Source organism: Channa argus, chromosome 1 (genome assembly GCF_033026475.1).
Source record: "Channa argus isolate prfri chromosome 1, Channa argus male v1.0, whole genome shotgun sequence".
Lineage (NCBI taxonomy): Eukaryota > Metazoa > Chordata > Actinopteri > Anabantiformes > Channidae > Channa > Channa argus.
The window spans coordinates 29,233,665-29,260,470 of record NC_090197.1 but is presented as its reverse complement, the minus strand read 5'-3'; the positions used below and the strand labels follow the sequence as shown (position 1 = coordinate 29,260,470).

General features: G+C 39.2%; 3 protein-coding genes across 4 annotated transcripts in view; 2 read left to right on the top strand and 1 right to left on the bottom strand.

Moving 5' to 3' along the window:
* The window catches only part of bmpr1aa (bone morphogenetic protein receptor, type IAa), a 51,010-nt gene extending 37,481 nt beyond the window's left edge, over window positions 1-13,529 (top strand). The window contains exons 4-13 of the mRNA XM_067480697.1: window positions 1,944-2,106; window positions 2,589-2,691; window positions 2,897-2,996; window positions 3,093-3,180; window positions 3,679-3,814; window positions 4,476-4,668; window positions 6,360-6,657; window positions 7,335-7,510; window positions 8,111-8,241; window positions 9,270-13,529. Of these exons, the coding sequence (XP_067336798.1) occupies window positions 1,944-2,106; window positions 2,589-2,691; window positions 2,897-2,996; window positions 3,093-3,180; window positions 3,679-3,814; window positions 4,476-4,668; window positions 6,360-6,657; window positions 7,335-7,510; window positions 8,111-8,241; window positions 9,270-9,395 (1,514 nt within the window). The 3' untranslated portion in view covers window positions 9,396-13,529. The remainder of the gene's footprint in view (window positions 1-1,943; window positions 2,107-2,588; window positions 2,692-2,896; window positions 2,997-3,092; window positions 3,181-3,678; window positions 3,815-4,475; window positions 4,669-6,359; window positions 6,658-7,334; window positions 7,511-8,110; window positions 8,242-9,269) is intronic.
* A 144-nt stretch (window positions 13,530-13,673) lies between these two features.
* Window positions 13,674-16,884, bottom strand: rps27a (ribosomal protein S27a). Its single transcript, XM_067481002.1, has 6 exons — window positions 16,796-16,884; window positions 16,626-16,690; window positions 16,191-16,245; window positions 14,992-15,077; window positions 14,566-14,697; window positions 13,674-13,861 (listed from the first exon to the last, which is right to left on the bottom strand). Exons 2-6 carry the CDS (start codon window positions 16,671-16,673, stop codon window positions 13,712-13,714), a joined length of 471 nt encoding a protein of 156 aa, XP_067337103.1. The 5' UTR covers window positions 16,674-16,690; window positions 16,796-16,884; the 3' UTR covers window positions 13,674-13,711.
* Window positions 16,885-16,987: 103 nt separating this feature from the next.
* LOC137101797 (clathrin heavy chain linker domain-containing protein 1-like) lies at window positions 16,988-24,917 on the top strand. 2 transcript variants are annotated; one of them, XM_067480652.1, is made up of 11 exons: window positions 16,988-17,365; window positions 17,773-17,915; window positions 18,031-18,119; window positions 18,572-18,770; window positions 19,830-19,945; window positions 20,275-20,374; window positions 20,470-20,576; window positions 21,521-21,692; window positions 21,768-21,970; window positions 22,720-22,902; window positions 23,560-24,917. In XM_067480652.1, exons 1-11 carry the CDS (start codon window positions 17,162-17,164, stop codon window positions 23,754-23,756), a joined length of 1,713 nt encoding a protein of 570 aa, XP_067336753.1. In that variant the 5' UTR covers window positions 16,988-17,161; the 3' UTR covers window positions 23,757-24,917. The 2 variants fall into 2 exon arrangements, with proteins under 2 accessions (XP_067336753.1, XP_067336745.1); XM_067480644.1 differs by having other exon boundaries at window positions 17,725-17,915; window positions 23,560-24,916.
* The last annotated feature ends 1,889 nt before the right edge of the window (window positions 24,918-26,806 follow it).

Sequence of the window (26,806 nt, the reverse complement as noted above, 5' to 3'; positions counted from 1 at the left end):
TCAAATTCATTATTTTCCTCAAAATTGTACAGATACCCCATAATGGCAATGTGAAAGAAGTTTGTTTGCAATCTTTGCAGATTTAGTAAACATAAAAAACAAAATGAGAAACATTTCAATACGTATTTAGAGACTTTGCTTAATACTTTCTTGAAGCACCTTTAGCACCAATTACAACCTCAAGTCTTTATGAGTATGATGCTACAAACTCGACACACCCATTTTTGGGCAGTTTCTCCCATCCTTCTTCATAATACCTCTTAAGCTCCATCAGGTTGGATGGAGAGATTTGGTGCACAGCCATTTTCAGATCTCTCCAGAGATGTTCAATTGGCTTCAATTCTGGGCTGTGGCTGAGCCACTCAAGAACATTCACAGAGTTGTCCTGTAGCACCTCCTTTGTTAGACCGGAGAATTTTGTTTCTCATGGTCTGAGAGTCCTTCATGTGGGCTGTCACGTGCCTTTTACTGAGGAGTAGTTTCTTTCTGGCCACTCTATCATACAGGTCTGATTGGTGGAGTGCTGCAGAGATGGTTGTTTTTCTGGAAGGTTCTCCTCTCTCCACAGAGAAATGCTGGAGCTATTTCTCTGTGATCGTCAGGTTCTTGGTCACCTCCCTGACTAAGGCCCTTTTTCTGTACCCTTCCCCAGATCTGTGCCTCAATACAATCCTGTCTCGGAGGTCTACAGACAATTCCTTTGACTTCATGAACGGTTAACTGTTGGACCTTTTATATATACAGGTGTATGCCTTTCCAAATCCTGTCCAGTTGACTGAATATCCCACAGGTGGACTCCAGTCAAGATGTAGAAACATCTCATGGAAGATCAATGGAAACAGGAGGCACCAGAGCTCAATTTTGGGTGTCATGGCAAAGCCTGTGAATACTAATGAACATTAGATTCTTTTTTCTCTTTGCAAATTTTCTAAAAATTTGCAAAGAGCTCAAAAAACTTCTTTCATATTGTTTGTAGAATTTTGAGGAAAATAATGAATTTGATCCATTTTGAAATAAGGCTGTAACATAAATTTTGGAAAAGAACCAAAGAAGTTAAGAACTGTGAATACTTTCTGGGTGCACTATAAATGAGTCCAAAGGTTTTTAAGGTGCCAACTCGGATCAAAAAACCCAGGCAGCATCAGATATTTCTTCTGTTTCTACATATGTCAAATGTGAGTCGGAGTCTGCATTTCTGTCACCAGAGACTGTAGATGACTTTGCCAGAACTAGCATTTTACTCTGAAGGAAGATTTCTGTTGGCATTGACAGTCACAAACTGTTGCTGTGGTGACCAGGCAGTTTAAAGTGTAGGTAGTTCATGTTCAGACATGACAGCATGCAGGTCTACACATCGCAGTGTTTTAGCTAAAGAGAAGAAAGGGGAAGAAAGGATAGATGTGTGGAAAGGTGACACAAAGAGAGAAATTTAAAAAGAAAAAGAGAATAAGGGAGGGGGGTCCAGTGCTACACACAGAGGACTGAGAGGAGAGTGAAAACAAGGGATTAGAGCATGAATAGAACTAAACAGAACAAGACAGTTCAGTTTTATTTGTGTCATACCCATACAAGTGCTTTACAACCACAAATACTGTTAGATCTGTGAACCAGTTATCAAATTTAAACATGAGCATAAACAGTCTAGCATTACAAACAACAGTCTTTGTCCCCTGTCCTGTGCTCTGCAAAAACTCAAGATTGTTTTCCTAAAGCACAGCTCAGGTTTCTTACAATCATCGACAAAAACGCACACCAACAAGAGAGGGGAAAAGAAAGCTCCTTTAGATCGCCATAGACCAGGGAGCATAAAATGGACTTTACACCATAGAAAAGGGAGAAAATAAGAAATGTACCCTCTGCACACATTTTGTTCTATGTAATTACCTGTAATCCTGGTTATTGATTTGGTTCTGACCAACTAATTTATTTGTTTCTACTTTCAGGTGCAGGTCAAAACCCAGACCACGTCCTACAGGGGACTGGATTAAAACCTGAGGTTCGGCGCCCAGGTGAAGATTCCACCATCGCACCCGAGGACGCTGCTCGCTTCCTCAGCTGTCACTGTTCTGGACATTGTCCTGATGATGCCACGAACAACACCTGCCAGTGAGTAGAGATTTGAGATTCAAGATGTTTATTATCATGTGCATATTAAGGAGTATGATGGCTTCTGGATAGAAACTGAGAGTCTTGTTGTCTGAGATTTCACACTCCTCTAGTGTCTCCCTGAAGGCAGGAGTGGGAACAGACTGCTGTTGGTGTGTTTTGTCTTTAATAATTTTGTGCGCACTCCTGATGACCCTTGTAGTGTAGATGTAGATGTAGTCGTGGGAAGGTTGCTCCAAAGATGAAGCTTTTATAACACCTTAGAGAGCCTTCCTGTTCCTATCAGTGCAGTCTCCATAACATACTGTGATGGAGCTGCAGTCAACAAAGGGCATTGTCACATGTATCTTTGTTTTCAAGACGACTGGGGGCTGTTAGGATGGCAGCATTGACCGCATCATCAATGGACTGTGATAGAATATGTTCTTGTAGGTTTAAAGTTGTTATTACTACAGATTTCTGTACTATGCTTCTGTCCTAAGGACTAATGGTCAGTGCTTTGCCATCATTGAGGAGGATGAGCACGGAGATCCCCTTCTCACCTCCGGCTGCATGAAGTATGAAGGCTCACACTTCCAATGCAAGGTACACTCACTCATCCCACATATGTTTACATGCATGAGCAGGTCAGCTTGACACAGAAATTGCTGCATAATACTCATGTGCCAGCACCGAAAGAACAGATGGTAACTGATCCAAAAAGTCTCAAAGTGATGGCAGGAGGTGACAGGAGCATCACCTGCTGATATTTAAAGTGGCCTTTGGTTTGATTGTTTGGTTTGATTGGCAGGACTCTCCCAAAGCTCAGACCAGAAGGACGATTGAGTGCTGCAACACCGACTTTTGTAACAAATACCTGGAGCCCACCCTCCCACCATTGACTCACTCTGGTACCATTTTACAGATGTACAGCTAAGTGATTCAGGAGCTGTTTATATCAGGTCAAAGTGAGTTAATCAGTTATATGTTTTCTTGGATGTTTCTAGAAAGGACTCCCCACTGGTTGGCTTTCCTTATCTCTATGACCGTCTGCTGTTGCACTCTGATCTGCATCACCGTAGTCTGTTACTACAGGTACAGCTTCACCAGTGCCTTATCCACAGCAGTTTAGCTAAGCTAAAATGACATTAGATTCAGGCTTTCTTAAGCTTTTGTTTGCTGCACTTAGTTCATTCATGCAGATCTGCAGTTGTTTTTTATTTTATTTTGTATTTGCAGTAGTTTCTTTTTTTATGTTGGTCCTACAGCCATATTATTCCAAACAAATATATTTTCACATTTAACGTGACTAAAACTTTAGAGTGGATGTCATTCACAAATGTACACTTACTGCCACTTTATTAGGTACATCTGAATATATAATATAATGTAATACAAGAAGATACAGCAGCTCTGCTATGAATTCTACTCTTACGGGATTGTAATTTCAGTTTTTAAATTGAAACTGTCAGAAAAGTGATAATTCTACTATCTGCTTATTATTGAGGTCATATCACTACCAAGCAATGAAGTTAGATAATCAAATAAAATAGCTGGAATTGTTTAAAATATGATTCTTTGTCTTTATGATAGGTATAAATGGCAGACTGAGCGTCAGCGCTATCACAAGGATCTGGAGCAGGAAGTCTTCATTCCTGCCGGAGAATCGCTCAAAGACCTGATTCACCAATCACAGAGCTCAGGCAGTGGCTCAGGGCTTCCCCTGCTGGTAAAAACACAGAACACACCCAGAGCTCACACCGTGCCCTATGTTTTTATTTTTAAATTTTATCTGAATTAACTTGAAACTGATAAAAGTAAGTTTTAAAAAAATAGTAAGAAATGAAAGAAATAAAATCTGACAGAATATTTTAAGCAATGTAATAAATTAAAATGCAGGATCTTTTCAAGATTTTTGTTCTTTTTTCATAGACAAAATTATTGGGGCCATTTTATGTCAGTGCTGTTTATACACACGAGATTTGATTACCTCCAATTTACTCTAAACTGTGTTAAAAAGTGTTGAGGGTAATGTGCAGATAAACTCAGAATCTATAAATTTGGCCACTGAAGAATTGCAAGAAAAATACATAAACCTGTTGAGCGTATTCCTGCACTTTACACCATGTCACAGCATAAATAACAGTACAGCAGTACTGAACAAGAGGAATGTCTGAAAAACTTTCTTTATCAATTTTTTTTGTTTGTTTTAATAAGATGAGGGCATAGGAAATCTCTGGTGTGGTTTGAAACTTCGGTGAAGTTTGAATCTCCTCCTCCTTAGCAACATGTGGTTCTTTTTCTCTTTATTTGGCATTGATACATTTGACATAGACACTGAAACTACTCATTCAAAACCTTTTTTTCTCCTCTCTGTGATGCTGCTGTAGGTGCAGCGGACCATTGCCAAGCAGATCCAGATGGTCCGTCAGATTGGTAAAGGTCGGTACGGCGAGGTGTGGCTGGGTCGTTGGAGGGGAGAGAAGGTGGCCGTCAAAGTCTTCTTCACACGGGAGGAAGCCAGCTGGTTCAGAGAGACTGAAATCTACCAGACCGTCCTGATGAGACATGAAAACATCCTCGGTACATTCAAGTTTCATGGCTTACTTTTTTACCAACCGCAAGTATTTTAAGTAATAAAATACCTAATTTTAAAATTCACATTATCCACATATATTAAGGTGAATGTGTTGTACATCTAGATTAAACTGCAAGGTACTTATAATAACAAACTGGGACTTTTAGGAAGGAAGGAATTCCGTCAATATCTAGTGTCAACAGGATGATTACAACATGCAAACGTAGTTGTGATCTTCCTGGGGACCACTTAATTACACTGGCAAACCGCTATGTACTTCAGCCAAACTCAGTGAAAGCCTAACTGTGACTCTGAGCGACCGATACCATCAGAGCAGACAAGTCCTAAAATGGGCAGGACTCCAGCACTATGGATATTTTAATAGATTTTTAAACTGAACTGACAGACAGCATGGCCTTCCTTCTGACTGATGATACACGACATGTTAAACAGAGACAGACTGTGCTGCCATGTACAATAATTCAGTTAGAGGGAGGACGACTAGGTGTGTTGGACTTCCTAATTTTTTTCTGAGAGTATTAGTTATGAGAGCAATTTCGATTATCATTGGTAATATTATTTTCTGCCATTAGCAGAAAATTGGAATACAGAATACATCACATCTAGAACTAACAAAACTAAGATTAAATCTATATTAGCCCAGACACAGTTTGCCATAATGATTTAAATTTGAATGATGTGACCTGGATTTTTAGCTTGTTTCTGTATTTATCTCCCTTCACACCAAGTCAAAGTCATGCTTTCTGCTGGCTCTTGTATGGATACGTACTTGTACTCTGGATACATCCATATGTTCATATTGCATTCAGTGATGCAGGCACAGACTAATTGTCCACATTTACAATTGCAGAAAATAAGTGATGTTTATGGCGTGCTCCTTCACAGCGTTACACATCCCCCAGTTTCCTGTTTTTGGAAAACAGGAAAATTGTGTGTTCCAGTTGAACCAGCCTAATGTAGACTCATAGTCATGGCTTGACCTTGCCAGACATCGGGTGTGTATACCAGGCACCTGATAAGGTCAAACCCTGGGAGGTGGATTCCAGCAGTGGCGGGTAACACTGTGACCCATTCCCTCACCGGTACATAGCTCGACAGTGTGAGTGGGTCGGAGTAGCAAAACAGAACGATGCTCAGGTTTCCACTTAAAGAGTGCACTGAGTGAAATTAGTTGCTGTAGAATTGTATTTGCTATTCATGCTGCACCGTCTACACGTCTGCTTCTACAGGTCTCTAAACCAGCCTCGACACTAAACCTGAACAGAAATGTTTAAGAGTGACAAGAGAAAAGGATCAGTAACCGATTTCTGTATTTTTATTCTTTCCATTAAAAACTTCACCCAATAGTTGATGTCAGGACCAATTTCTTTTTGACTTTACATTTGTATAAACTAGTTACTGAATTTTCCCTAAGTTGTCAGTTTATTAGGTACACTATGCCATCGGTGCTATCTGTCCTCTCGTACGTTGAGTTTTAAAACTTAGAAGATTTCCCTTAAGAGTGAAATAATGGCTAATAACGTTGGAAAGCCACTAGCCACAGTGGCTGGTGAGCTTAAAAGTTAATGTCAAACCCTGGACATAGTCCATAGGGTTTTGTTTCCTTCATTTCTGATTAAGCAGTGCATGAATTGAGATCTGAGCTGTCAATCATTTCTCTTCCCTTCTCCTGCAGGTTTCATTGCAGCTGACATTAAAGGTACTGGCGCCTTCACTCAGCTCTTCCTCATCACCGACTACCATGAAAATGGCTCCCTGTACGACTACCTGAAGCTGACCACGTTGGACACACAGGCTCTGCTGCGACTCGCCTACTCAGCGGCCTGCGGCCTCTGTCACCTGCACACTGAGATCTACGGCACGCAGGGAAAACCCGCCATCGCCCACCGAGATCTAAAGAGCAAAAACATTCTGATCAAGAAGAACGGCACCTGCTGCATTGCTGACCTCGGCCTCGCTGTCAAATTCAACAGGTACTATGAATGTGTGGATTTTTGTATTATTTAGTTATTGTTAGTTAGTTCTGTCTGTATGCTGATGTTTTCAATTTGTAACTACTTGCAATGTGAACATTTAATTGCTGTAACAATGTAACTTTTTATCGGAGGTAAATTTATTTTTCCTAACACACATGGAACAACACTGCCTTATTCAGTGCTACAATGCGCACAATGATGATGTCATAAAATGCAAAAGTGCGATTAATGAGGAGTACTGTCACACGCAGAATCTGTCATGTTTCGTCAAGAACTAAATTTCAGTTGTACAGTGAAACAAAAGTAAATGTGGCAGTAGGAAACAGACCCAGGCAGCAACAGTGCTACAAATGAGTCTTAAATCATCCCTTAATCATGAAATCATCACTTTTCTATCAAAGTAAATGGAATATTTAGATGTTTTTGACACAATTAAACACCAAAATAAGTATTTAGTTACTTAAAATTGCAGCAGGAGGTTTTATTTGGTTTTAAATTGCAGATTATTCTCCTTTCTTTTGGTAAATATTAATGAAAGTTAGCTCCAGTCTCTGATCATCATCTCTGGCTAATATATTCTATCAAATATCCTTTTTATTTATTTATTTTTTTTTTACTCTAAACAGCAGTCAGCTGTGACCTCACTGATGGTTCTCTCCTTTGTGTTGTCGTAGTGACACCAACGAGGTGGACATCCCTCTGAGCACCCGGTTGGGGACGAGGCGCTACATGGCCCCTGAGGTCCTGGACGAAAGCCTCAACAAGAACCACTTCCAGGCTTACATAATGGCAGATATGTACAGCTACGGCCTGGTGCTATGGGAAATGGCCCGACGCTGCATCACCGGAGGTAAATACACTATAACTCACACATACAAACAGTGATGTGATAAAAAAACAGAAACGACACAGACCCAAAGAGAGAGGACTGTACTGTAAAAGTTAAACGTTTCTGTGCTGGCTGATTTGGAGAAACTAATCATTACCGTGGTAACAGCCAGATTAGACTTGGTCAAGTTGCTGTTTTGCCAGAAATCTGATGTCAGAGCAGCTGCTGTATCTGTTTACATGGCAGGCAAATAGACTGGGCTTGATTTAATGAAGCAGTCAGTCAGTAGTAACACACACAGTTTCACATTCCATCATGTTACATTCACTTACTGCAGAGTTGTCGAAAATATTTTGTCATTAGTTTTGTCATTTATATAAATTTATACAGTGACTATTTTATTAAAGAACAACAATTTCCAGCAGAGATGGCCCAGTGTCCTTGTTATTTGCAGAGAAAATAGTCCATCTCTGCCATTTTCTGCAGTAGGGGCGGGACACTATAACTTACACATTCTGCATTTTACCTTTTCATTTTCCTGGGCAGAAAACTAAATTTAGAAAATGTGAGGAGTATTTTTAGGTGAGTTAAAATGAGATTTTGCCCTTTTCTTTTTCTCAGGTATTGTGGAGGACTACCAGCTGCCATACTACGAGATGGTACCCTCTGACCCCTCCTATGAAGACATGTTGGAGGTGGTGTGTGTTAAAGGACTTCGGCCAACAGTGTCCAACCGCTGGAACAGTGACGAGGTAAGAGCCACTGACGGTTCAGGGGGAAACATTTTTCTTCTTATTTTCCTCCACTACATGTACACCAAATATTTTCTCTTAATAAAAAGTTTAATTTCTCAATTTTGTAGCTCCCAACATTCTTTATTGCTACAAACAAATAGAACTATATATAAAGGATCAATCGGTAAATAGAATAAATGATTGTTGATGATTCTAGGGATGTCCTGATACCACATTTCCCAGACTTAGTACTACTACCTATTTTTGAGCACTTAGACGGCAGGCAACCTGAGGTAGACAAACCTGCAAATCCTGTGAGAAAGAAATTCTTGCGTGTTCTTCTGCCAAAATAAATATAGCGGTAACCAGTGTTTTATAAGTGAAGGAGTATTTGATCAAAAATCAAAAAGGGGCGAAAAAGGCTCCAATTTATTTTGAGGTCTGGATGTTTCAAATCACACCGGCTGTAAGGTCTACAGTGGAATATAGAAATAAAATAACTGTAACACTTCCAGATCTCCTTTGGTTGTCACCAGTGTGAGTCATGAACATTTAAAGAAACATCTCAACAAACATCTTGAGAAATATGAAAATGCACACTCTGCTCTGCTCAAGTCTTCGCAACCAGTTGCTGTCTGCTTTACTTTTGTTGTCACTTAAAACACCTCCAAACCACAGACCTTGTTCCACCTCCACTGTCAGCATGAGGTTAGTGTGGCATCAGAGAAGCTTTCTAAGTACAAGCAAAAGTAGACGAGAGGAGTATCGGACCCAGTACCTGATAGTATTATCAGGACATCCCTGGATTTTTCGCAGTTACTTGTCAGAAATCAGGTTTTTGAAGGTGTTTTCTCCTTAAATCTGTGCATGATTCAAACTGAACATTTCTGATTCCTGCAGAAAGTTTATTTATGAGGCACCTGTGGAACAGATCTGGACCTGACAGCATCAAGTTCAACTGTGTTTGAATCCATTGTTTTTATCAGGAAACTCAGAGTACTAACTCCTGTCTTCTGGGTGATGTTTCATTAACTTTGTTTCCACAGTGCCTTCGGGCCCTGCTAAAGCTGATGTCAGAGTGCTGGGCTCATAATCCAGCCTCCCGCCTCACCATCCTCAGAGTCAAGAAGACACTTGCCAAGATGGTGGAGTCCCAGGACATCAAGATCTGACTGTCTTCGTCCTCTGCTCCTCCCCACCTGTATCATCTGATTCACCTAAAAAACATCTGACCTAAGCCTGGATCAGACTCGACCTGGGCTTCACCCTTCATCAGGAGGAGGAAGGGGAGGGGGAGAAGTTGGGAGATCAAAGGACCCGACTCTGGTCTGAACTGTGTGTCCTCTCCTCCTCCCTCTTTGGTCTTCAGTCCGTCAGCTGTAAAAAACATGGGAGTTCTTCCTCCTGCAGTGCGACTGCCGTGCTTGACGCTTTCTGTGAAAGCCAAACAAGACGAAAATTTCATGGCAACTTCCTGTGGATAGGGGAACAGAGGGAAGTAGTGTAGTGTGGGGACGCTGAGTGAACTTCAAGTTTATTTTAGTTTTTATTTTTTTAAACAACAACCCACCACTTCTGCCTGTTTCAAAATGCTAAAAATGCCAATTATGTTGTTTTGGGTTTTATTTTCTCTTCAGGACTGAGTTCTCCTGCCATACTAAAATATATATCTCCATTCTTAATGTAGAGTTAATTAAAAGAACTAAGGTACTATTATATTATGAATTTTGAATGAATGAATTTTAATGTGTAAATAAGTCATATCATTAGATCTGGTGCCTCTTCATAAGAAGAACACTATGTTGCAGTGATGTCGATGTCTGGCCTACTCCTTGGAGATGGGAGATAGTGGAGTCGGTGTGGAGAGATCTGCCGTCCTGTTTGTCTGTCTGTGTGGGGACAGCTGTATGTGCAGCAGTTACAAGGACATGGAGCTGCTCTGGTAGAGGCAAACCTCAGTGGGTGAAGCCCAAAGATACTAGAGCCAAATGTGTTCAAAAATATCAGTTTCACAAACTGTGTGACAAGCAGGGGTGTGATTACGCCCGGATTATGACAATTTTCAGGTTAATATTTTTCCAAGGTTCTATGTGATAATGTTGATGTGTTTAAGAGTAACGTCAGTACTGTGCTGATAGAGGTCATTTCCGCAGCAGCTAATTTCTCCTGTTCAAAGTGTGCTGCGCTCTTCAAACCCCCCAAAATGGTATTTTTGGTTTCTGTATCCCCTCAGAAATGGTTGTTTACCTCAGCTGACTGCTAACCCAGTTTAGGTGTACTTAACTTACAGCTAACAACTACACAAAAGGGAGCTCTGTGTATGGACTTTAAGGTAAATGTACGTCCTACTACCCAGGAAGCAGAGTGACAGTCTTGCAACAAAATATGCAGAGCAAGCAGAGTAATTTCTTCTACATGCATTTATTTCATGTTTTGGAAGTTTGGACCTGCTTAATATGGACCTCCAACAAGTAAAAACACCAAAAAAACACAATACTGCCCCTTTACATTGATTTATTTAAAGAACTTCTGTTAACTGGAAATGTATGGATTCAATCTGAGCTTTAACACAGACACTGGCATAACAAATCTGCAATAACTGAATTTCTGTTCACACTTCAGCCACAAAATATGTAAAGACATTATTATATCCTCACTTTTCAAGTTGATGTGTTGAACTCCAACATTAATTTTACATCCAGAGTGATGTTTGTGTCCGCTGGATGAGTTAAATTTTAGCTCTGGTTTTGGTCTTCACCTCTGGCTCTTGACCTGCTAAATGCCACTGGACAGTGACTACTTTTTCATTCAAAATCTCGATTTTAAATCTATGTGAATGAACCAGACATTACTGGGATTCAAACACCGAGCTGAAACTCATCCCGGGGTAGCTGCAGGTTTAGCTGCTCAGCATCTGCAAATTAATGTAACAACTGTTTAATATTCAGGTGTCTGTGGTGATGATGAATCTGCAGATGCTGAGCAGCTGAACCTGCAAAGATTTGCTGAAAGGTCAATAAGAGTAAATGTTTTTATAAACATAATATTTAATTCACATTCAGCTAGTAATAATGTTCTTTAATCAAAAAGTAACTTTTTTTTTCAATTCATTAAGGGGGAGGCAACAATTTTCATTATTTAACTATTTTATATCCACTTCTTTTATATCAATTTTTCTTACTTTTTGATGGTGATAGAACATTCTTGGCATCTGAATGTGCATTATTAATATTTATATAGGGTTACGTTTGCATGACCTATATGCCATTTCATTGTAAGGTGATACAGTTATTAGAAGTATCAAAAATTTTCAAGGAGCGCTTTTAACAAAAGTTCTAAATAATTTTAATGAGAAAAAAATGAAATTTACATTGATGCAAAGGATTACATCCACTCAATGAATTTATTATATATTTTTTAATTTGACATTTATGATTAAGGGACATTTGTAATGGCTGAATGTGCATTCATTATGATGTTTGTTTATTTTTGCTTTACTCTTTTTGAAATTTAAAAATAAGGGGATGTGAACTTTTGCAGTTTTGCAACTTAATGTCAAAGTTATGTTGCTTTAAGCCTGGAGGGAAGCAGAAGGCAAAGTGTCCTAATCCTTGAAGGCAAATACAACTTTAGTCTTTAACAAAGACATGAAGTTTGTTCACCAAAAAAATCGATTTCAAATATTTTAAAAACTTAAATACAATGTTGAGGTATTTCTATTTTCCACTGCTTCATACTTCAACTTCTCAACTACTGTACATTTCAAAGACAAATATTGGACTTTAAATAAATACATGTAGCCAGATAAAGTAAAACTATAAATTAAAACGTATGATCATGAAAACAGTATAAAAGTTGTTAAAATCAGCTCTGTCTTTATCAGCTTGTAAGATTAGAGATGAACACATTAATGCATCAGTAAATATAATCCACTAATATCATATTTACTGATGATGATCTGAGATTCAAATTTCTTTATCTTGACTAATATTTCTGCACTATAATTTGGTTCACAATCTTTTAAAAACAGTGAGGTAACATGATCAAAGATTAGCTGATCATTACATTTGCATGTAACTGAAGGCGGAGCTGCTTTTAAATATTTTACTACAGTAACTAGTTCAGTTAGGTGGTTCTTAACATGGGTATCAGGCTCCACCAAAGGATCACTAGAGTAATCTAAAGGGTCGTACATTACTAAAAGATCAAAAACAAAACCAACTAAGTTCTCAATTATAAATTCTTTGTATATCTTAAACTATAAAATAAATATAATTTTTGAAATATTTAGTTTTCAGTGTCATGCACATTACCTGTGTACATGTCACTGTATTTTTACAGGTGTTTGCTAAAACGCAAATTTTGTCCCTCGAGCAGATGTTAATTAGTCATATAAATTACTAAAATAAGATTTAAAACAATGAAAGCACGAAGCAAATCATGTAAGAGATTATGGGGTAGAAATTTTTTTTTTTAGAAATGAGATTTAATCTAGAAGGTGACCAGTAAATCCAGATGTTGAATTGGTGAGTAGAAACATGAAGTAGCAGAAAATGGATCTATTTCAGTTAAGTGCAAGTATTGCTCTTAGTACTTTTGAAGCAGAAAATATTTTTTAAATAGTTGTATAAAGTGACTTAATATTCATTGTTGTTTATCTCTTCAGCTTTCCCCACTGCAGTTTAACTTCAAGTCAAGATTATTTGACTTTGAGAAAAGTTTGTATAAATCAAATCTGAAAACTAGTATGGTTTTCATTTACCCCAAAATAAGAGTCACTGTCTCGTCTCATTAAAGCGATGACCTTAAATAAATTAAGAAATATCTGGAGAAAAAGTTCCAGGGTATTTTTAGCTTAGCATAAAGACTGGAAGCAAAGGGAAACTGTTAGACTCTAACTTCAAATCTGTTTGTTTGACATGTTTAGTTTTTTGAATTCATGTGAGGAAATGTGTAAAAATGCTGCCGCTTCCAGTCATTGAGCTAAACTACTCTGAAGTAAACAGAGGATTTACTTCAAATGTTGGACTGTTCCTTTAACTGCTTTCTCTCTTCGGCAGCAGGATGTGTGAGTGAATGAGCTAACGTTCATACAGTAGTTATTTAAGTGCAGTAACTAGTGTTTTTTCTCTGTAATAAGTATGCATCAAATCCCAGTATAGAAATTTGTAATATGTAAATTTTTCTGTTTTGTACAGCATCTGGTTCTGTGCCTTATGAGTTTACCAAGAAAGAGGAAAAACTCTGTATACAGTCTGTCCAATGTAACGATTTCTAAGTAAATAAGCTTATTTTAGTACACAGCCCTCACTGTGTCTGCTGGTTCGTTTCTCTGTTTCTGAAGGGAGGAAACATTTGTGCACTGAACACCTCAGTTCTTGGATTTAACAAAAACCTTTCATCCTCTTTGTCGTTCCTCCTATGATTCAATAACTGACAGAGTCTGCATATTGTGTCAACCACTTTTTATTCATCCATCAGTCCCTGTCTACTTGTCCTCGGGTTTGTTGAAGCAGTAGGTGAGGCAGCACTTCCCGCAGTAGTGACGGTCGAAGTGGCTGGCCATGAAGACTCCAGCACCGCACTCATCCGCCGGACACTCACGCCTCAGTCGGTGGATTTTACCGTTCTCGTCCACCTGCAGAGAAAATAACACACTGAAGCTACTGCAGAAAAAACTGGACATTTAAAGGGCTTTAGAAATAACAGAACCTGGACCCATGTTTCTGTGTTTCCTTCCAGTAAGTATGTGGGTCCAAATCAGCAGTGAATCAGTTTTGAGATCATTAAATCAAGTACTTATAACAAACTCCTGTATTGATGGTTGTAAAAATTTAAAAACTTTAAGGTGGAGCCAATATTTTCATTTGTTGATCAATTTCTTATCTGGTAAGAAATCCCAAAAGCAAAGAAATGGCTCTGACTGAAGTGATGTCACAAAGTAAATGAACAAAATTTCATCCCACAAGCATCAAATATTTAGTGTTAGATGAACAACAGTTTTAGGGTTTAGTTGAAGTCATTTTTATTAACTCTTATCAGCAAGAACTGCAGTTTAAAATAAAAGCTGTTTGATAAATTAAAAGTAAAGTAATATCTACCAGAGTAATTTCTTCATTGGCGAGAACTATTGTGGAAGTGAAGTCTGGCCATTTAGACCTTAATATTTAGATTTTACAAGTTCTTTGTTATATGTAGTTGCATTAATTAGATTTGTGTTCAATTTACTCCTGTACTATTCAGACTAATGAAACTGACTGTAGGTGAAATCCTGTGGAAACATGGACAGAAAATGTTGTCAATGTAAATCTGAGGCAACGCAAAATCTTTTGGTGTTTGTACCTTGTAGTACTTCAGCACAGCAAGCTTGACCTTCTTCCTCTTGTGCTTGTTCTTTTTGGGGGTGGTGTAAGACTTCTTCTTCCTCTTCTTAGCACCACCACGCAGCCTCAGCACCAAGTGCAGGGTGGACTCCTGCAGAAGAACATGTTAGAAAATTGTGCAGAAAACCCATCACAATCCAGTCGTCTCTACAGTGATGTTTTGATTTAAATTGCCATCTGACTGAACCACAAAGCTCCACTATAATCACCATTTCAATCCTGTGTTTGACAGAAGCAGCCTCTAAAGTTTATCTGAATCAAGGGCTGCATATCAAAGTTTAAACAAAAACCTGGAGATAATGGTCACACACACAAAAAGCTGGACGTCTAAGATGACAGTAGAAATGTCTTAATAGAAACAGTTACCTGCTTGGCTTCAGCTCACCTTTTGGATGTTGTAGTCAGACAGCGTGCGTCCATCCTCCAGCTGCTTTCCAGCAAAGATCAACCTTTGCTGATCAGGAGGGATTCCTGCAGACACACAAGCAACAAATCAGAACCACATTCTGTAACTGACACATATGCGCTGACAATAATTTAAACACTGTAGCTTGTTTTGACAGATTCAGCAAAATAAGCCCTGCTGTTCAAGAAGCTAATATTGATAAGGAATATTTTCTGGGCAGCTCAGAATACAAGTGTTTGATACTAGAATGTTTATTAAAACTACAATCTATACAACACCACCTCATGGTTAGTGACTGGTGAATACTTATTTATTCCATAAAGTTATTAGCCATTAGATCACTGCAGTGGTTGCTCTGATCCAAAACAATTTAACTGTTTTTCCTCGAACCCAAAGCCCGATCACATGTCTCGTTACACTCAACTTGTTGATAGAAACCTAAAAGCAATCTGATTAGTAAGCTGTGGGCCAATGTCCTCAAACAGAATCAACTAAAGTCGGGAGTGGAGAATCACTCAGAATGTTTAATAAAAGCAATACTAAAGTATTCCCATCAAAATTTAAATAGAGCATTTAAATTTGGAGTACCCAGTTGGCAGATTGGCCCATTTAAAATTATTAAATTAAAAACATGTATTTGCAGCATATTAATACACATAGCGTAATATTTTGCAAGCTGTTACAAACTATATTTTCTGGAGTTCTTTAGAAATCAGCACAACTCAACTTAAAACATAACTACTGAAACTGAAATGATTTGAATTTGTCAATTCAGGCCAATTGTAGACCGTGGCCGTTAGATATGTACACTTCAGAGTCATAATTAAAACGACATCTCATGTTTCATTTGTCAAAATTGAGAGATTAGACATCAGCTGTCATGTAAAAGTAGTTACGTACGTTTAGTGTGCAATATTTTTCCCTGAACACTAGGAAGTTGCCAAGTTTTGTTAATAGTCTAGCACAAGTTCCTAAAACTGCATCATACAAACAACTGTCACATTCTACACTGCACCGAATAAAACCAGTCCTTTTTATTGGACTTTTGCTTGAAAAAGCTCTCAAGTTATAGCAAATCAAGAATATTTCTGCTGTATGGTTTGCGTTTCTCATCTACAAATATGCAGCAAAAATCCACGCAAACGGGACACAAATAAACCATTAAGTGTTTAACTCACCCTCTTTGTCCTGGATTTTGGCCTTGACATTTTCAATGGTGTCCGAAGGCTCAACCTATAATTGAAGGAACAACTGGTTAGCAAGAACGTGTTTCTGAAGTCAAACCACAATCACATCTTTGACAAAAGTTCCCACATTAGATACAATAAGTGATTAATAATGTAATTTTTAAAAGTGTATTACTTTCTGTGGCACACGTGTTTACGGTGCTGCGAGTACATGCTAGCTTAGCCACTTAGCTTCACTTATATAGTAAGATTACAACACATGAACTCCATCGGTGAGCACTTATAATCATTACAATTGCTACCGTAACACTACTGAGGATGATAAATGCGTGACGTTTTGACACACTTTCACATTAAACTGAGCAACACCCCGGTTAACTGCTGGCTTGAACGCCGCATCCCTCCATCACAGTCGTGTTCACCCACCTCGAGGGTTATAGTCTTCCCCGTGAGGGTTTTGACAAAAATCTGCATCCTGGCGTTTAATCCACCTAAAAGACAAACAACACTTTAATATACATGTCTGTGATTCTACGTGCTCTTAAAACCCGTTATTTTATGAGAATAATCGGTTGAAACACGGAGCACGATCTTACCACAGGTTGACTCCTAATGGCGGATCATGAGAAGAGGGCTTTCGGTTCGAGCGACGGGGTTTTCTGGGTGCGTTCGCACGGAGTAGGTATCCGTGACGTTGCCTGATCAAAAATACCGTCAAATATTCAGTTACGTTATCGTTGGGCGTTTTTATCGCCCGTTTTGGTAGCAAATTTAATCAAGAATTCTGCTATAAATAATCGAGTATCTTTATTAAAGAAATTAACGTAATGCTTAAAAAAATGCTTTTCCCTTGTTACAGTTTGACAGTAACTATAGCAACAGTAGTGTTTGCAAATGGCGTCCTAGTAAAAGAGAAACTAGAATTAGCGTGAACGTTAGTATTAAAATATGACAAAATAACAATGTCTGAGCCACAGAACTCCAGAAGTTCATCTTCCACTAAAGAAGAAAGAAGGCCAACGCCTGAAATTTTGATATCTGAGAAGGACGAACGTTTTATTCAGTCTTTGTTTCAGTTTATTGAACATGAGAAACGGTACTTGCAGTGTCCGGAAGAGGGTCCGGACGAACTCCGGTATCTCATCTACCGCTTTGTGTTTAACAAGGTAACTGCCGTAAATCACATTCTATACAGCCCGAATTGAAAAAAAGAAGAAACAAATCGCTTTAATGACAAGGAAACACATACACACACATCAGGGTGCAAAGGAGATTCAAAATGATCTCAAAGGCATTCAAACGACCGAAACCCTGATCTCGAAGAGACACTAGGGCCACAGAAATTCAAAATGAAAAAGGGCAACAAAGTGAAAGTGACCTAGAGAGGGAACAAAAAGAGGCAACATTTTCAAACACAGAAATTTTAAAAAGAAAAATGATTATTTCTTGAACTTGAATATCTCTTAAGTGTGTTTGTCATATTCTGTTTTTATCTTGTTGTATCTCGTTCTTGTCCTGTTGACAGGTGATTGCACGATCAAAGGCTTATACAAGACTTCTTTTGATTATAAAGGCGGAGTACGATGATACCATCAGGGAGCTGAAGAGGAGGAAGAAGGAAGCCGACACCAGCTTGCAAACTCTGGCAGCTTTGACATCACACCACTCAAAATTAGTAAAAACCTGCCAGAGACGAGCTGCCCAGCTGAGGGACAGGTGTGTCTACTGTCATCCTGCCTTTGTCTCAGCTTTTTGGGTTGGCTTTAAAACCACTATGGTGTATTGGTGTGCAGGCATTTTCTGATTACAGGCCTCTCTTGTTTCCCTGCAGCCTCTGTGTCCTTCAAAGAGAAACAGCAGAACTTCAAGAGGAGATCAAGAGACAAAAATTACTTAAAGAGCAGAGCACATGGATACCTGGTACTGTATGACCTGGACCAGAGCTGAGTGACTTTAGTTAAAGTGAAGTTAATATTTCTTGGGGAAAGTAAATTAAATTATCACCACAAATGATCACAAAGCGAATAAAAATGTTTACAAAGACACTCAAAGTGACAACAAAAAGACACAAAACAAAGACATGAAGATAAACTACATAGACACAAAACAGACAAGAACGTTCAACTACTAGGAGATGCAAAACAGTCACAAAACTAGTAAAAAAGACAAAACAACCAAAACAGACACAAACTAACAAATAGGACGCCATGAAAAACAACCATACAAAAACACAAATAACTGCAATATAAGCTCTGTGTGGGCCCTTGTACATGTTACAGTGTTTAGGTGCCTGTGGTCTTATAATTAATCTGGTGTACACTTGTACACACTGCATCATCTGTGTTAAATGTCACATCTGTCTCATCTGCCAGGTTTGACAGTGGCTGAGTCTAAGGATCCCAAGGCTCTGGACAAGCACATGAAATATCTTGTGGCCCAGAGAGCTGCTTTACTGGTCAGGAAGAGTCACTGCGTCTCTGTGGAGCTAAAAGCAGAGCTGGACACCAAGCTGCAGGCCGCTGAGCACCAAAGAGATCAGCTGAGCATTGAGAATGACCGACTAAAAGTCCTGTAAGAGGAGACACACTAAATCTGCCGCTGTCTCTGTCTAGACTGATGTCAGACATACTTGTAACTAACTGTCGTCATAACATGTTTGACATCTGTTAAAAATAAGAATTAAAATATTAATAATGAAATCAAAATTCAAACAAATAAGTAAAGCTTAGAGTACATCATACATTACGCCACTCAAAGTTTTAAAGGTTATTATTTTTGCAATTTGACAGGGGTCAGGAAATAGAAAGTTGAACAAATTATCAAGCTGGTTAAAAAAGTAACTGCATATTCTTCACTTGGCCCTTGGTCCAGAATATTTAATGAAGTTTTTGTCTGCCAAAATAGAGCTTTTCTGAAAATGACCTCCAGAGTTTGACTTAACAACGACAAATTCCGCTCCCTGATGGTTAGGTCTGTGTAGCAGAAGAGTTAAGAAGAAAACCTTTAAGAACTGTTGTGTCCAATGCCAGTTTGGCTAAAAACAGGGCAGAGCTATTGTCATTAACCTGGATTTGTCTTGATTTTGTCGGATTTTACCATGGTACATTTATTTTCAGCAGCAGCATGATGGCTGGTTAAAGGTCCCATCTAAGTCATGCAACACGTCTTTTACTGTGTCTAATGCTTTTTTCACAAAATAGTAATTTACTTGCAAAAAACCTCATAAGTTATCAACCTTTCCTTCTCCCACTAATGAATTCTGGATCCTTGAATATGTAAATAACTTCACTTGTACATCAGCTAGAAGTTTTATAATCCTGCTTATCACACTTTGTTAAGGTAATTATTAGCTCCCCAGCATTTGGGATCTTGAATCATACTTGCAGTTCTACAAGTCCTTTCAGAGTCAAACTTAGCACCTATTGAAGATGACATGATGAAGGAAAATGTAGAATATATTTGAGTGGAATGGGCTGTGACCAAATATCTATTTCATGCACAAAAACCAACACAATGTAAATAATTTTCACATGTGGCTGTAATGTAGTTTAGCTTTTGTCAAAAAAAGGGGCAAAGAAACAAATACTTATCTGTAGTCACATCCGTGTTTGTATGTTTGTCTGTCTGCAGATATAAGCGCCTGAGGTTTGTATGTGACCATCTGTCCAGCTGGGAGAATGAGGGGCAGAAGGTTCCTCTAGAGGAACTCCTGGGTTCCACACTGGAGAACATCAGGCAGACCAACAGTAAGAAACTGATACAATTAAAAGTAGTAACTTCATCTGAAAACATGCACTTTAAAAATGCTATTGGTTTTTTTAATGTCTTGTAAAAATCCAAAAAAGGTTTATGATTTGGGGGCAAACAATACTGGTGTTTTCTAGCATGAAAAAGGTAAAATGTGTCTTCAACAAACACACTTCCAGCAAAATGTAGTAATTCAAAAGTTCTAGCTACAACATTTGATATTACGTTATGCTGAAAAACACTCGTGTCTAAAACCCAAAGGGAGGACAGAAAGTGAATTTTTAGTTTAAATATTTAAACACCTTTAATTTTTCCATTTTCCCTGCAGTGATGGACAATAACGGCAGCGGCATTGATGCTGAGCTGTTTGAGAGTGAAGAGCCAATTGGAGTTGATGAGTCCATGTTCCTGACAGATTACCTGCACAGGTGCTGCCTTCTCAAACAGCAAGTTCTGTTGAGTTTATCTGAGTTCTGCAGACTCTCTTTGCATTGTTCCCCCTCTCCTTGTTTCTGTCTCTCAGGTTTATTGAGCTATTTGATTCAGGTCAGTATGAGGACGCTGCTCTCCTTGCCGCCAGATCTCCTCATGGAGTCCTGAGGAACCTCGACATCATGGACATGTTCAAAGGTGGACAACTCATATACACAGATTTCTCTACATTTACATATGGACAAGTTTCCTGTTAACAGACAAGTTTATAAAAGCAGCAGTACAATTACTTTGTGGATGTGATTCTGCACTGCAGGTATTTTTTAAGGACATGCCACCTGGCAGACATCAGGCAGCTCTGCTAGCTTATGTGGCATGTGTTCCTGTAAGTAACAGCAGCTTGTAGCAGTGATGATGGTAAAACAGTACTATACACAAAGTTAAACCTGTGTCTGACTGACAGCCCAGGTTTAACTTGCACCTCACACAATTAACATAATTATATAGAACTAAAATTAGTAAAAAGATGAAAGGAGATTTTAATCAGTGTTACATGAAAACACTGTCATTTGGGGATGACTGTGACGCAGGAGTTAGAGCAGTTGTCCTCCAATCCCAGGGTTATTGGATCGACCCCCGGCTCCTCCAGTCACATGTTGACTTGTCCTTGAGCAAAACACTGAACTTGATTGCTCCTGGTGATTGTTGGCCAGCTGCATAGCAGTTCCCCCATCAATGGGTAATTGTGAGTGCCAATGGGTGAATGACAAGCAGTGTAAAGAACTTTGAGTACCAATAGGTAGAAAAGTGCTTTATAAGTGCAGAGCATTTACTTAAGGGAGGTAAATAATTATTGCTTTCGAAATGCATAGACAGTTAATGAACAGGGAAAGCTGCTGCTCTTAAGGGATAAAATGGACTTTGGTCAAGTCGTAGTACAGGGACAAGGTTTGTGATATTTGCGTGAGACCTTTGCACCTAAATGAGAAGTTACATACTGTATTCTTCAAGTAATCTGCAAGAGATAAGACCTGATTGTAGCGTTCAGGTGGTGTAAGATCTTAGTAACATAATGAACGTTCTTATGTCACATGTTCTCCATTCAGAACCATCAGTCTGCTCACGCTCTCTTTCCCTCTCAGGTGTGAAGGGCCACCTGGGGTCAGTACCCCCCACCCTCCTCTTCTCCCAGGCCCTTCTGATCACTGCCGCGGCTGGTGACAAGCTGTCCGGTCCTCTCTCGCTTCAGGTTGTCCACTGTTTCTTGCAGCATGGAACCTTGCAGCTTGTCACTCACGCTATCAACCAGAACAAGTAAACACAACAGAAAATCAGAGTGGGAACAATTTTTATTATCTCTGCTCCCTGTCATCATCTTCCTCCCCTCAGACTGACCTTCTCTGAGGATCTGGGCGACATCCTGACTGAGCATGCACAGAAGAACCCCAGTGTAACTGATATGTGTCTGGCATTGGCCACCACCATCTATGAGGCCTGCAGGCTGTACAGGAAGATCGCACTGAACATGTGCATGAGAGGCCTGATCCATAGCGCCACAGAATTCATGAACCACTGCAAGGACTTCACAGCAGGTCTGTGTGGGCTATCTCTCGACCAGTTTTATAATGTGAGCTCATGCCATCAGTATGACAGTAGCCCTGCAGTTTGAACTCCACATTTATAGCATAAATCTTGCATAAGCAAGTCTGTATGGCTGATAGTAAACATGTACATACTTGCCCAACACATTAGTTTTGCTTGCAAAAATAAATTATTATTTGTGTGATTTTAATGACTCTTTGTTCAGGAGTTTAACACAAATATAATGCAGTACAGTTTTAGTTTTAAACTGCTTTAATGATGATATTTCTGCACTGTGAAAATATTTTGTTCAGTCCTTAGAACTCTATGATTAAGATTCAGTTTTAAAGTTCAGGTAAGATTCAGGTTTAGGTTAGGGTTTAAGGGTGGGCAGATCATCCCCAAATGTCTTGTTTTGAGTATCAATAATAGCATTATTACAGGATCTGTCATACAAATTGTGCACTGATTACATGTTAGATCTCATCCTGGACAAATAAATATTCATCCTAGTGCTGCAACATTAGATCTTTATATCAGCTGCCGTTGCAACATTAAAAACAGTGATGTGTTTTAGAATGCACGTTAGAATAATAAACAGATTTGCTTCATGTTTGGCAGATCGTTTGTTTTGGATTTTGGCATTTAGTTGAGGTTAGGAGTGAGGGAAATGTATTATCACAAATGATGAAAAATTAGTGTGTTGTTCATGTTTCACAGAATAACCTGTTGAACCTCTATTATTCTCCCCTTCTCTCAGAGGACTGTATGTGGGTTTTGCATCACTTGCCCAGCCTCCCACTACTCCAGCTGTTGACAGAGCCTCAGCAGGGGCGGGCGGCCAACTTGTCAGTGGGCCTGGTCTGTTCCAGTCTCCTGGCTGAGCCTCAGCACCAGGAATTGGCTCTGCAGCTTCTGGACAGCTTCGTCGGCCAAGGACGAGGTGCATTTACCCACCAGATAATCAGAAACTCAGTGGGAGCACATCCTCAGGCTTAGATTTACTTGGTCTGTGTGTGGTGGTTTCTTGACTTGGCAACAGTTGTCCAGCTGAGATTGAGTTTATGCTGACGAAATGGTACAATGCAGTTCTAGTTTTGGTTCTGGCATAAATCTGTGTTTGTAACAAATCTCATACAGATTAGGTTATATCTTTAGATAGAGTAGGCCCCAGGAAACCTCAGCATTACAGCATTAGTACAGCCACTTTTTTTATGAAGAAGCTCTTTGTGATGTCTGATCTGAAATATACAGTAAATAAACTTTAGACAGTCACTCCTTAAGCAATGACCAAAATCTTTCTAGACGTTGCTTTAAAAGAAAAAGGACCATTCCATAAATATGTATGATCTCAGAACACCTTTATTGTATGTGAGTTAAAAGGAATGTCCTTGGTGACAGTAAGAAAAGGGAAAGTTATTATCTTTGGTTTCTAAAGACAAGTCCAGTGCCCAGTGACATATCTCCCTCTGCAGTGTTTACTGAGGTGAGAGCTCCACACATTTTGGACATCAGGGGGAGCTCTGTGCACATGGGAATAAGCTAAATCTAACCCTGACCTGAGGTGACCTCTGCCCCCTCTGTGTCTCTGTTCTTTCAGGGGTTTTGGAGGAGGTGATGCTGGAAGACTGCAGCTCTTCTATCGACGTTTGGACGAATATGGCGTCCATGTGCTCGGAACTTAACCGAGCCAACCTGAGCCAGGCCATCATATCCGTTCTGCTGGACCAGAGTGGGACCAGAGTCCTGTCCCCAGACCTGGAGGGAGCTCGGCTTATGGAACATGTCTTCCTGTGAAAACTCATCAACACATCCTTCATAACAGGCACTTCTCCGACCTCATTCAAGCAGGCCCAGATTACCCCACTGCTTAAGAAGCCTTCTTCTTGATGTTTTCTCCTTGACTTAGATTTTTGCTGCCTTGTACCTCACTTGTAAGTCACTTTGGATAAAAGCCTCTGCCAAATGACTAAACATAAATGCAAAACTTAACCTGACAGGCTTTCCATAGGTAGAATGACTCCAAACAGCTTTTCTAACCTCTTTGCGAGAGAAACACGCAAAAAGCATTAGCAAGCATTAAACATCTGGGTTTTAAACTAAAGAAAATTTCCCTTATATTCTTTATTTTAGGGTATCTTATGTTTAAACACGGAATCCAGCAACCCTTCACTGTTTTGTGTGGTTTAATTATGAACACTGAATGTCACAAAAATAGAACCACACAACAAGAAATAATCTGTGTGTTTGAAAGGTGCCGTTTTGGAACAGTTCTGAAGCAGTAGTCATTATTATGATCACAGACGCACCTGAGCCTGTGGTCTATCTGTTATCTAGCAAGCTTTGACCTTTGAGCTTTGGCTGGCGTCACTGAAAGGATTCAAGTAAAAAGACGTCCAGCACGTGCCAAACAGATTCTCTGTGTGAAGCAGAGATTAATACAAATTGATAAGTGTTACATAGTATATTTGTGGCGTTAGGGTTAGTTGTGAGTTTTTACAAAAATGTGTTTTTTAATAAGAAGTAAAGATTCTTACAGTGAAATTATGTTATTGAATGCATGGTAAGGGACCACCTGCAATGCCTAACTGGATCACCAGGGGGCTGCAGACCACCAGTTGAAAACCCCAGCACAGGAGCAAAAGGACAGTCTAAAAGACACCGCTAAAAGTAGCCGAGCTGTTTTAAATTCTTGGTACTAAGTAGATGAAGTAAATGTACTTTAAGTTCCTATGTAGCAGTACTGCAGCAAGAAAATGATTTCTCTGAGACTGTAATTTAAACACGTCAACATTATTGATCTTGATGCTGTTGTTAACATGAATGTACAAGTCTGGTCCGGATTTGTTCCACAAGAATAAAGTGTGTGCAGAACTCTCAAATGTTCTAGTCTTGTTAGGCTTAATTCATGTTCAGATTTTTAGAGAACCACTTCAAAAACCAACAACACGCAGTTACTTTATTCGGCTTACTAATTGCTCCTTCAGTTAGTAGCAAATGGACACCATGGACACTGTGCTGAAATAAAGGGCTGTAGGACTTTCCCACAGTAAAAATAATCTTTATTCTATTTCATCATTAAGTGTAGATCAGTTCAATAAATCTCTGGTGTTCTTCTGCTCAGTGTTACCTGAACAGGTGTAAAGGTCACAGGGACAAAATGTAAAGGAAAGATTCTGATTCAACTGATGAGTTAGTTTGAAGATGTAGAAATATTTCTTTCCAAAATTTTTTCTTTCATAAGAAGGAATTTGGTCTTTTTTGGTTTATTTCTTCACTCTCGAGTTAAATACCCCACGTTTTCTCCTACTTTGTCTCTAAAATTTGTAAATATTGTATAATGTTTATTACAGTAATATTTTTAAAGGAAAGATTTAGTAAGGTATCTGTAGCTTATAGAATAAAAGCTTCATCTTTCAAACTTTTTACCAGCGAGCAGTCAGCGAACATATGAACAGAGAGGATGCTGGGTAAACAATGGGCCTGCTGTGGCTGCAGGCTCTGTGTATAGACCTGTGGGAGTGTGTTTGTCCAGTGTGTGTGTGGCTTCATTCGCTGTGATGTGGCTCAGATTGAAGCCGACACAAAGGCTCTTCTGTTTAACCTCCTTTGTCAGATTCAGAATCGGCTTCATTGGCCAAGTTTGTTTGTGCAAACAGATAATCTGACTCAGTTTACTCATACACAGGAACAATACCAGTCTTCACACATAAACATGCATTTTCAGTACAGCTGACATGGGACAACAAGCTGAAAGAAGGTGGTAAACACACGAATATGACTGGCCCCAACCAAGGGGGTGTGGCCATTCAGTTCTTGATCAAGGAAACTTCCAAAAACTTTAAAACAAAAACTGAGAAACATGAAACTAGTATGACTAGAAGATTCACAAAAAAACTTAATTTAGAAATTGAACACAAGGATGCAATTATGTCAAAGTGGCAAAATTATTTAAAAGACATGCAAAACAGTTAAAATGAGGTGTGAACCGATAAAAAGTAAACAAAAAATGACATAATACAGATGCAAAATAACAAAGAAGACATGCAAACAATTAAAATGGGACAAAACAGTACAGAAGAAAGGGGGTGTCTCTTTCACCGAGGGTTACAATGTAGGGAGCAGAGTGCTGGAAGCAACCAGAAAGTCGATGGAGAGGATGATATTTAAAAAGCAGAACCAAGAGAGAAAATGATGCAAAGACTGGGTGCTGACTCACGCCCGTCTGGCTCCATCACAGCTCATCGACCTGCTGCATTGTGAGCGTGATGCTGGCCCAGCATGACACAGCTTCTTTGACTTTCTATCAACTTTTACCAAAACCCTGCATATTAAAGGAGAGGTCTACTGTTTGGTAACTAAAGTGTGACCACTGAGACAGGCTGTGCTTGCTGTAAACATTCTTCCTATTATTGCTGAACGTGGTGATGAACCTTCATAATGCGCTTCTGACTCTGCCCCTCTGTACAAACACTAACTGAATTATTTCTAAATGTCGGCTATTTAATCTCATTTGCAGTTAAAACAACTGGGCCAAAGAGACTACACTGTCTATAATCAAAATAGAAATACATCAACAAGCACCTCAGTTTACCCAGTGGAGGCAGGGCATGTGTGTGTGTGTGTGTGTGTGTGGTGGGGGCGTTCACACAACAGTTTTCTAGTTTAATGATGTGTGTCTATTTATAACACATACATTGTCAGACCTTGTGTCCTGCCCACTAACTCATGACTGAGCGTATTGATTCCAGTTGATATTTCCATGGATTAAATTTATGGTTGGTGGAAAATATTCTGCAGAGCTGCCATGAGGAGGCTGATGATAGGGCGTTTGTTAATGCAGTAGA

Excerpts from the sequence above, each read along its gene's own strand:
- rps27a (XM_067481002.1), bottom strand. The coding sequence starts at position 16,673 with ATGCAGATTTTTGTCAAAACCCTCACGGGGAAGACTATAACCCTCGAG. Across the intron at positions 14,698-14,991 it reads CTGACTACAACATCCAAAAG|GAGTCCACCCTGCACTTGGT; the intron begins GTGAGCTGAAGC and ends GTTCTTCTGCAG. Across the intron at positions 13,862-14,565 it reads CTGTGCTGAAGTACTACAAG|GTGGACGAGAACGGTAAAAT; the intron begins GTACAAACACCA and ends TTTTCTCTGCAG.
- LOC137101797 (XM_067480644.1), top strand. The coding sequence starts at position 17,162 with ATGTCTGAGCCACAGAACTCCAGAAGTTCATCTTCCACTAAAGAAGAA. Across the intron at positions 17,916-18,030 it reads GCTGCCCAGCTGAGGGACAG|CCTCTGTGTCCTTCAAAGAG; the intron begins GTGTGTCTACTG and ends GTTTCCCTGCAG. Across the intron at positions 21,971-22,719 it reads CTGCAAGGACTTCACAGCAG|AGGACTGTATGTGGGTTTTG; the intron begins GTCTGTGTGGGC and ends CCCTTCTCTCAG.